General features: G+C 57.2%; 1 protein-coding gene across 1 annotated transcript; it reads right to left on the bottom strand.

Annotated features, from left to right (window-relative positions):
* Positions 1–486: 486 nt before the first annotated feature.
* SKOR1 (SKI family transcriptional corepressor 1) lies at positions 487–10,644 on the bottom strand. Its single transcript, XM_050968928.1, has 10 exons — positions 10,589–10,644; positions 6,718–8,653; positions 5,861–5,957; positions 5,127–5,234; positions 4,425–4,496; positions 3,141–3,215; positions 2,790–2,864; positions 2,234–2,299; positions 1,802–1,895; positions 487–631 (listed from the first exon to the last, which is right to left on the bottom strand). The coding sequence occupies exons 2-10, from the start codon at positions 8,635–8,637 to the stop codon at positions 487–489; spliced, it is 2,652 nt and encodes an 883-aa protein (XP_050824885.1). The 5' UTR covers positions 8,638–8,653; positions 10,589–10,644.

The following is a 10,644-nucleotide window of genomic DNA, read 5'->3' as shown; positions in this document are numbered from 1 at the left end:
GTGACTGCCCCACGGGCTAGGCCAGGGGAGCCTCCCCCAGCCTGCCTGGGGCGGGCCAGCCAGGCCAGGGCGCCCCCCACGCGGACTCCGCCGTCCCCCCTTCTTCGGCAGCTGTTTCTGGCTAGGTGCAGCCCGGGCTGGACGCAGGTGTCCCGGCGAAGGGGTGCGCCGGCCCCTCGGAGTTCAGTCCCGGGCTCCCCTGGGTGACCCCAGCCTAGAACTGAGCCTTAGGGAGCTCCCCCCGCCCCATGCCCCTGGCAGCAGAGCGCTCGGGCCAGGCGAAGCCCGCTACACCCCAGCAGGCCCATGCAGAGTGACACCGGCTCTGCCTCTTCTCTGGGTCTCGCTCCGATTCGGGGAGGAGAGAGCCGGTGGCAAAGCACCGGGCGTTGTTTGGGCCCTTGCACCAAGGAAGGGAAATGTCCCAGCTGCGGGCTGGGCTCTGGGGAAGGAGCCAGTCAGCTCCCAGGGCGGGGGCCGGGGTCTCTAGGAAGCCGCTGTCCTCACACCTAGGCGCTGCGGAGCCGGCCTGGTCCCAGCGAGCAGCAGCAGCGAGTCCCGGGGAGAGGAACTGGGGCCTGAACAGCGGATCTCGCCTACAGCCTCGGCTTTGCGCCGGGAGCGGCTGGCTCTGGGGAGGAGAGAGCGGCGGCGGCAGCAATGAACCAAACCAGGGCGCGCCAGAGGCCGCCCCGCTGACAGCCGGGGAGATGGTCCCGGGCTGCTAAGCTGCTGCCGGGACTCCAGCGTGTCCCTTCGCCGTCCGCAGGCGGCTGGGCCTGAGACCACTCCTGGCTGCGGCGGGGGGGAGGGGTTAAGGTCCCCGGGGGCTAATTGAGTAAGGCGGGGGGCGAGAACCCGAGGTGGGGAAGGTGGCAGAGAGAGGGGCTCTCACTGAGCAGGTGGGGCGGACCCCGTCCCAGTCCTGGCCCGCCGGGGGGGAAAGAGGTCTAGGACTCTGCTCGGAACTGGAGCACAGACACCTTCCTCCAGGTATTTCCCTCCCCGCCCCCCGGGTCTTTTGGCCAGGAAGAGCCTCTACCCCGGCCGGAGCCCATTCGAGCCAGTCCCTTTTACTAGTGGATTGAATCGAATCGCTTCGAACAAAGGTTAATCTCCGGGGTGGGGGGAGGGCAAGAACTCAGCAGCCACCCCGCTGTGCTTAAAGGTGGATTTATTAAAGAACAAAACTCGCTTACAGAGGTTTCTCCCCCCACAACAGGGGCAGGGTTGGTTTTATTGATTTCTCCTTTCCTTAGGTGTCCCGTGAGTCGCAAGCCGCCCGATAAAGTGCTGTCACATCCATCATGTACAAGGGAGCGTCGAGGGGAAATAAATATACATCATAAATAAATTAAAATTCAACAAATACTGGACCAAGAGAAATCACAGTACATTTATATCCATTGCACAGAGCCACTTTTTCCAGTCTAGACAAGAGGTTCAAGAAATGGACAGATAGGTAGGCATGGAGGGGGCAGACTGTGAGCAAGGAAAAAGTTGCTTGCAAGATTCCTTGGCTAGAACCGAATCACAGCGGACGGTGTCCGGGGCGTTTTGTTTTGTTAATTCGGTTTTGGTCCGTTTACACCTTGGCGGTCAGCTGCCTGGATTCGCAGACGGTAGGAGCTGTATTTACACTTCTAGAAACGCTGAGCCCGAGAGCCCCACACAGTCCTGTATTTACACGTGTCTCCTTAGAAATGGCTTGTGGCTGGGTTTCCCCTTTCGTGGCGCAAGGGGCTGCCGGCTATTTACACTCCGAAGTCGCATGGCTTTGGCTGGGGGCGGGGGGGCTCACTGGGGCAGCAGGGGCGGTTTGAAGGAGCAGTTCCCCGTGCAGTGGCGAGGCGTGAGCATTTTGCAGGAGAAGTGGTGGAGCGCGTCATGGGCCTCTGCAAAGAGACAGACAAAGCAAACTCGTTACTCCTGGCGCCCCGCCCGCGTTCACACCCGGCCCGGTTCGGATCCCCACAGCCCGGGGCAAAGCAGCGGCACAGTCTCGGGTGCATCCTTCAAGGAAAATTGATTGAGGCGATTTCCAGATCTGCCCACTCCCACAGCACACTGGGGTCAGCCTTTCCCCGTTGTATCGACACCCGTTTTGTTACAAACCCGAGTGGCCTGCGTTTCGTTTCGCATCAGTGATTCCCTTCCCCCCTACACACACACACAATGATTTTCCGGGGGGGGGGGGCATTTCCCCATCTCCTTCCATGCTTTGGAGAGATACCTTTTAACTTCTGCTGGATGGCGTAGCGAGCTTTCCTCTCCTGATCCAGTTCGTTACACAGGGTATCTGGGAAGAGGGGGACGGGTCAGAGTGAAGGGTATAAATCAATCCCCCCCCACACACACACAGCCACTTTAATGAAGCCAGGCGCTGGAGTTGGGGGTTTAAAAACAAACCAAGGAGCGCGCTGGCTTCTGATCGCAGTCTGGCATTGGAAAGTAACGTCTGAGAACTGCGCTTTAAGGCAGATGGATACAACCAAAATTCAAGCAGACTTAGACATTACTTCCCAGGTAATTTTACGCCTCGGTTTTTAATTTAGAAGCCCTGGAAATTGCTGCGATAAGAAGTTGTTCAATCACTCCTATGTAATGATGCCTCCGAGCCGAACGCTGGGCTGCCTGGCGATTCCGAGGCTGATCAGACTCACAAAAGGATATTCGATAAAAAAAATAATTGTTAAATTACCTCCCATTTCCATGTAAATGACTGCGCTCCCATGGCAGCTCCCTACCAGCGCGGCTACGCGCAGGCTCTCACCTGAGTCGAGCCTTACCTCTGACAATTTGTAGTTGCTGGACCATTTCTTCCCTATACGCCAGCTCCCTCTTCATCTGATCCTGGAAATTATCTGTGCGGATGGCAGGCAGCAGTGAGTGAGAACGGCGAAGCAGCCTCCTTCCCCCGTGGCCCAAGCATGCAGGGGGTAGGTGTGACACAGCCCTGCGGCTGGGGGACATTGTCCCACTTTTCCGTTGCTCAAAATAGTGCGAAGCTACAAGACCCCAGTGGGACCGGATCAAGTGGATTTTGAGTCGTTATAAAAACTGGAGTCGTTGATACGTGACCCATCAAGGCGGCTCGGCAGAGGAGGCGCTCTTGGGGGTGGGGGTGGGGGGGTTGGTACCTTTCAGACTTTGGAATTCCCGTTCTAATTTCTTCCTAAGCTCCACTTGCTCCAGGAGCAGTTTTTGCAACTCGTCTGTGGAAAAATGATGCCTCACGTGAGAAAACACTCCCTCTGGAGCAGGAGCCGCGCTTGCTTGAATCGCATTATATTACATGAATCCCGGAAAAAAATACCCACAGCCTAAATACAACGATAAACGGAGCCCTCGGCGCGGGAACGAAAGACACCTGGAATCGATGGGGTCCAGCCCCAGGAATGGGGTGGGGGGCTGCGTTCGTTTTCAGGGCGCACAGAAGCGCCGTGGTAGCCAGGAGGATCAAACCCTTACACTAGGGTGACGCTTTTTAATAGTGGAGAGGTTGCAACAACAGCGGGTTGGTGGTTTTAAGCCCAATCTGTGGCATGAATCATTCCTGGGGATTTCTGCTCGCCCGTTTGGCAGATTTCAGCCAAGGGGACCCTTCAAATCCCTGCCCATTACGGACAATGCAAATCACCCCCCAGCCTTCAGCTTCTCAGCTGATTTATGGAAAGTGACAACAGAAGGTGGAGGTGAATTAACCATCCCACACAGCAGCCTGGCCCCCTTGCACGGCGGCTATAAGCGCTGAGGGGGTTAGTTACAGTTTGGGATCCCTGGTCAGACCGCTCGCGAGAAAGGAGCCTTTCTCGGAAAGTTTCTGCCCCTTTATTGGCAGACAGGTCATCACCACGGCGCGGTGTGTCTACCTGGCCTGTTTCACCAGCGCTAGGTGTGCGATTCGACCCCACTCCCACTCCATTTAACAGTAGGGTCCGGTCCTTTGGACAGGACGGAGTAGATCCCATTCACCCAAATCTCTCCCGCTCACCCTTCATCTCTCTCGCTTGTCCAAAACCCAAAAGGGCGAGGAACTGGCGTATAAAGCCAGCTCTGGACAGGGATTGCTCCAATCCCTGCCTAAGGAGATCCTCACACACGTTTTGGGTTCGAGTCATTCTGGGGTAGAGATGGCGTTATTGCTCCTAGCGAGAAGGCAACAGAGTCTACGCCTTCCAAGGTCTTTGTAAGAACAGAAAATCGGGTTATTTATCCACATGCAGTTCATTGGACTGCAGAGCCCGATTCATACCAAGAATTGAAACCGTACGTTAAACCCTATCCATTCCTCCCCTGCCACGCACGCACCCGGTCGGGACCTGAGGTTACTGAGCTGATCAATCAGCTTGTGGTAGGATGCAGCTGAGAAGCTAATGGAAAAATCCCCCTGCCAGAGGGTCACCGGAGCCCCGGAACCTCACCTCTTGCCAGATTTTCAATGTCTTTTTCAACTAGTTGGGTCCCCATAAAGTCAATGCTGAGACCTTCCTCACCTGCAGTGCAGAACATGCATAGGGTTAGAGAGTTGCTTCTATAGGAGACCTGAGGGTCAGAGACAAAGTGAGAAGCAAGCACTGGGTTGAGTTCATCGCTGTTACTGGGGGCGAGGGACTGTGGGACACGTGCAAGAACCAGAGTGTCCATAAACAGTGCCCCGGCCCAGGCCAGAAAGTTTACTAACAAGTTGTGAAAGACACAACCGACAAGTATTCAAATAGTCGCGGGTGGAGATCAGCCAGTCCTGTTCCGCATTAAACACAGTTTGGCTGTGAGGTGTTAAATAATGAAAGTGGGGTGGGGGTTAGAGCTAAAACCGGATCCTACTTCTCATGTGTGTAAATGACAAAACGGGCGGAGGGGGGCGGGGAACAAGTTATTTAAATATGTATTTGCCTAACGCTGTAGGGGACAGCTTCCTACTGGATATTTAAATGAACTTCTTTCGGGGGAGAAGAAGGGCTGCCAAAAATGTCTGTTCTTTAGGCGGAAGATGAGGAGTGCAGGGGTTGCGATTTAGTGTCCTTGGGCCCGCACTCCGGTTTCCACCGCAGTTCTGCGTTTGAACGTTACAACAGGAAAAGCCTCCTTTGGAACAGAAGGGAAATCCCGGGCCTGCTGCTTACCTCTGTCGGTATTTACAGGGCTTGGATGCGAGACATTCCTTTGGTCTTGATAGGATTTGCTGGTCTCTAAATCCTCTGCTGTCGAGTGATTGTCGTCCTTATCTTGCTCTTAAAGTTAATAAACCGATTTTCAACCATAAGCAACGAAAGTATGATCCTAATATATCCTTAATTACATAATTAAGGACAAAGTCCTTATTAAAGCCGTCTAATCCTAATCGCTTTGCAAGTGGAAAGTAGCTTGCTCTCCTGGAGGTTTACCTAAAGGTGCATTCATGCTACCCTACAGCGCGCACGCTCTCCTAATCAGGGGACACCGAATCCAGTTGAAAATAGAGTAAAAAACGCAGGTTTCTCCATCAGAAATTCAGCAGCTGCTTTGAGGTTTTCGCTGCCAGACCTTTTGCAAGAGGTAACTCCACCAGATACAGGGAGAACAGTTTACACCCAGCAAATATTTGCACCTAAATAAATCCGAATTAAAAAAAGCGGTCTATCAAAAGGACACCCGATGTTTGGTTTATTTGCATGGAAGACCTTCCTTTAACACAGCTAAGTTTGTTTGAAGGTCCTGCCAAAAATGGAAATGACACGCAAAGATTCATAGAGTCTATTAGCAGGCTCGGAATAAGAATTATTCCAAAGAGGGGGGGTTGCCTCTCTTTTCTCTCCCCCTCCCCAGTTTAAAATTTCAAGCCATGGGAGACAATTGCTAGCAAAGAGGTCAATTTTACCATTTGCCTCAGGGTTGCAAAGATAAGTGGTTGCAGGCCCCAGCGAAGCAGCGTTCTTCAGAGTCTGCAGATGATCTTCTCTCTCCCGGGCGTAGACCTTCAAAATAAACGGGAACATTAACTGGAATTAGCTGTGGGGGTGTCACACCAGCGAGGAGCCCCCGACTGGTTTCGTGCAGTCGGAGAGGAAGAGGCCCCGGAGTTGGGGCCAGTTCCTGCGACTAGGCTTTGCCAGAGAGTTGCATCCCTGCGGCAGAAGGCGACTATCGTTTTATTAATCGTAATTATTAGCGCTCCGGAGAAAACTACCCCCATTAAAATTCAACCACGGAGTACAAGAGCTTTTCAAAGCCTGCAGCCCCCACAGACCCAGCAGCCGCCTAATTTTAGGCAATTTTCCCCCTAAGCATGAAAGCAATCCTTCTAATCAGGTTAATTAGCTGTGCTTTAATGCGGCTGCATGTTAATTTACAGGTGCGCCGAATAGCCCCTTTTAAAATAATAGAAAGGTGGGGGAGGGGTGAAGCAAAGCCGCCCCCCTTGGGAGTTCACACCTGCGGGGTTGAACGTCCAGCGGGCTAGGGACAGTGACTCTCCCCTGCCGGCTTCGCCCGGCTGCTGGGTCTCTGGTAAAGCCACGCAGGCCCCGGCGATCAGAGCTGTGTCCGCCACCTCCCCAGGGCCTGGTCTCTAGCACCTGCCCAGCCAGGACACTGGCTACGCCGCGGGCGGGCCGGCCTGGCCTCCCCCGGGGGCTGGGACCTTGCACCCGGGGCAAGGGCCTGCAGCGCTGCCGTCTCCGCGCGCCCGTGGGCTCAGCGCCCAGCCTGGAGCGGGGTCCCCGGCGGAGCCCCCACCTCGTAGCCGCCTCTGCTGCTGCTCCTCTGCGGGCTCCCCTCAGGCGGCGGCAGGTTCCCCTCCTCCGGCCCCTGCTCGCCGCCTTTCTCCTCTGCCCCAGGCGGCGGCTCCTCGGCCCTGGGCAGCAGCTGCAGCTCCTCCGCCTCCTCGACGGCCGCCGCCGCCTCCTCCTCGTCCTCGGGGAAGCGGTTGGACTCCACGTCCACCTCGGGCTCGTCGGCCGTGTCGGCGCCCGGCGAGAGGGAGCGGTAGCTGGAGCTGCCCTCGCTGAGGAAGTCCGGGGACAGGTAGCCGGCCGCGCCCCGGCCCGCCCCGCCGTAGGCCTCCCGGGTGCCGTACAGCTTGGCGATGCTCTCCGCGTCCTTCACCACGGGGCGGAAGGCGGACAGGTAGCTGCCCTTCCTGGGCAGGGGCAGCGGAGGCAGCAGCGCCTCGTCCCCGGACCGCTCCTCCTCGGCGGCCGCCCTGGAGAGGGCGCTGGAGCAGCGCTCGCCGTCCGCCCCGGAGCCCTCCTGCGGGGTGGCGCTGCTGCGCCCGCTCCCCGACGGCTCCGAGCCCTCCAGCTCGCTATGGCGGCCTCCCAGGCCGGGCGGGTCGGCGGCGGCCGCGGCGGCGGCTGCGGCGGCCGCCACCACCACGGCGGTGGCGGCCGCTTTGGCCTGGCTCTGGGCCGGGTAGGGTGGCACGGGCAGGCTGCCGGCGGCCGGCCAGAACATGGGGAAGGGAGGGTAGACGCCACTGTCCTTGCCGGCGCCGGCCTGGTGCGGCGGCTGCTGGGGTTGGTGGGGGTGCGGGTGGCCCCAGAACATGCCCGGCGGCAGGGCGCCCCCTTTGCCCGGCTCGCCCCCGCCGGCTCCACCCAGCGAGTCCTCCTGCTTCTTGGGGCAGAGCCCGAAGGCGGCGGCAGGGAAGCCGTAGGGGTGCGGGAAGAGCGGCGGCGGCAGCTTCTGCAGCATCCCGAAGCCTTTGCTGGGCACCGGGATAACCGGGTAGCTGCGCACCGCGCCGGGCCCGCCGTGCGCCCCGGCCGCCCCGCCGTGCGCCCCGGCCAGGCTCAGCGCGCCGCGCTCCCCGGGCGCCTCCTCGCCGCTGCAGCGTAGGCTCTTGTGCACCGGGGCCAGCTCGGCTCCGCCGGGCGGCGGCGGGTGCAGGGCGGCCTTGGCGGCCGAGGAGGCGGCGGCGGCCCCGTGCAGGGAGAAGGTCCGCTTGCGGGTGCCGCCGTTGAACATGGCCTTGACATCCTCCCAGGCGTGGCTCAGCTCGTCCGTGGCCGTCTTGTCGCTCAGCTTGAGGTGGCGGCGCCAGGAGTTGAAGTTGGCGGCGTCGGGCTGGGTGTACTTGGAGTCCGGCGTGCGGTGGGAGTGGAAGATGAACTTGTTGGGCGAGAAGTACATGCTGCAGTAGCCGCACTTGATGCACTTGGCCCGGGAGCTGTTGTAGCGGGCCGGGATGAAGCTGCCCCGCGAGCCCCAGGCGCACTCGTGCACCACGTCGAAGGCGAAGTTCTCCGGCAGCTTGGGCGGCTTGTGCTCGCCCAGGAAGGACTTGCAGAGCCGCTCCGCCTCCCGCTTGGTGATCATGCCGCAGCGCCGGGACGAGATGGGCATGGCCCCGGCCCGCCGCAGGATCTCCAGCTGCACCGGGGTGCACTGCACGCAGGTGATGCCCAGCGCCACCCGCCGGTTGTGGATCTCATTGTAGCTGTAGTTCTTGAGCAGGGTGTTGGAGATCTGCGCCAGGCACAGGCGCTCCTGCCCGTCGATGACCAGGGACACTATGGGCACGCCGTACAGGGAGGTCTCACCCACTTGGTTGGGCTTGAGGGGATTGGCGCCCGAGTAGGGCTGCAGCTCTTGCTTTGAATTCGGGGAGGAGCTTGAGTCTCTCCCCGTTCCCATCTGACTGGCAATCGCCTCCATCCCCCGCAAAACAATCCTACAACACAAGAACACAACAAAAGGCAGAGGTTAGCCACGCACCCGCGGCCCTGGCGTGCAAAGCGAGCCCGGTGCTGGTGGGGGAAAGCGGCCAGCCAGGAGGCCGGATGAACTCCACCAGCGAAGGCTGCCTGGGCATCGTTTGGCCTTTTGTGCCGCAGCAGATCTCCCCTACCTGGTCAAATTCAGTCTTAGTAGCAGCCCCGCTTCCGTCTCTACACAGCGGCAAGGGCATTGCACAGACAGATAATTCCCTGGGCGCTGGATGGTACAAGGAGAGGGTTTGAGAGGCTGCCGCTGTTCTTTGTGGCTTGAAAGGTTTTGCTGTGAGTTAAGATCTCTTTTCCCCCCACCTCTCTATCTATTATTCCAGGATCTGTCTGCGGCTCCAGACCAATGCAGACCTGAGAATACGGGCCAAAATGTCATTTTAAATCTACCACAATTACTGCACTTGGTGGGCACAGAGAGAGGAAGAGAATCTCGATATAAAATATTAACAAGCGACACAAGGCGCTTCTGTAGGTCGCCAAGGAATCTCTCGGTGTATTTAGTTACAGCTGTAAATACTAGAGTCAGAAATGAAAACACAAACCGACCCTGTTTGGGCTCAGCTTTCTGCGTTTGGATCTCAACCCTGGCTGGTCAGCTGGCATTTCTGAGCAGCAGTGGAGGCTATTAAACCTGACAGCCCTTCATAACGTATTTGGGATTTTTTTTTAGTTGTTGGTTTTTTCCCCCTTTTCCTCTATTTTTAATCTCCCACGTTTCAGCCGCTCGGTTTCTCACGCTAAACTAGCCCCTGTCTCTTGGTGTTAAATAGCACCTCGGCTACGTACGTGCTGCATTTGTCCAGATTTGGAGGAAAGGAAAATAGGCTTTAATTAGCGCTGCGTGGAGTTGTATTTACATCGTAGAGGAACGACTCAGTAAATAACTGGCTAACCTGACTGCTCCACTTTAGATAACCGTGAGGGGACTTACCCGAACGGCGGGTTAAATAAACTCGCTGTCTGTCTTAGCCTGGCAGTAATCCTGCGGTGACACGGGGCCACATGTATTTAATCAAAACACAGCGCTCGGGTATGACAGGGTTCCCGTTTGCCAGCCCGAACGAGCCGTACAAAACGAGAGACGGTTTAGGAAAGGCACCAGCAGCCGAAAGTTGTCGGGTTTGCTCCCAGACTTTGGGCCCCGGGTTATTTTTAAATGCGCTGGATCGACCAATACACTTGACCCAAGTTGAGTAGGCTTGGACCTTCTCCCCCGTCTAATGCCATTGCAGGGGATTAGGAGCGAGGGAGATTACTGACCTGCTCCTAAGGCTCCCAGCTCGCCCAGGGAGCAGAAGGAAGCGTGAGCCAAGCAAATGAGTTTACCTAAAAGGGATCAGCGCATTAAGCAGCTTTCATGGTAATTACACAAAATAGCTGGAGTGTCCTCGCAAATATGAATCAAACTTCACCCCAGCGCTGTCTAAAGGCTGCCCTGGTCCAGACAAACCGGCTTCAGTGTCTCGTCTGCAGCCAAAATATTGGGATCCAATGCTGGGAAAATGTATTGACTTAGATTTAGGGGGAGGGGGATTTTGTTTATTTTTAAGTGATTAATTCAAGGCAGCAAGTGATCATCCCCCCACACCAGCAGTCCCGTCCCAACGCCTAATTGGACGTGAAACCGGCATACTGGGAACGAATGTGAGGGTATTAAAACGAATGACTTCGATCTACACCGACCCGGAGAAGGAGCAGAGAGGAAGCGGCAAAAGGGAAAGCCCGAAATGTCGCTGCAGACACCGAGCCACATATTGGTGTCAACGACTCCCAGGCTCTGCTTGGTCGTGTGTGTGTTGGTTTCGAACCAGGCTTGCAAAATAAATCCAAGGAAAGCCATGGCGCGTGGGTGCAGGCTTGCAGGGCGGGGAAGGGCTTACCTTGTGCGGTGCAATCCCTGGAGCAGCGGGCAAGGTCGGAAGCACTTGTCAAAATA

The sequence above is a fragment of the Gopherus flavomarginatus genome, chromosome 9, assembly GCF_025201925.1.
Source record: "Gopherus flavomarginatus isolate rGopFla2 chromosome 9, rGopFla2.mat.asm, whole genome shotgun sequence".
Classification (NCBI taxonomy): Eukaryota; Metazoa; Chordata; order Testudines; family Testudinidae; genus Gopherus; species Gopherus flavomarginatus.
This window is presented reverse-complemented; position numbering and strand designations above follow the sequence as displayed.

Coding starts and splice junctions, on each gene's coding strand:
- SKOR1 (XM_050968928.1), bottom strand. CDS start 8,637: ATGGAGGCGATTGCCAGTCAGATGGGAACGGGGAGAGACTCAAGCTCC. Junction 4,497..5,126: donor CCCTGTAAATACCGACAGAG/GTAAGCAGCAGG, acceptor TCTGCACTGCAG/GTGAGGAAGGTCTCAGCATT. Junction 2,865..3,140: donor GGAATTCCAAAGTCTGAAAG/GTACCAACCCCC, acceptor CCATCCGCACAG/ATAATTTCCAGGATCAGATG.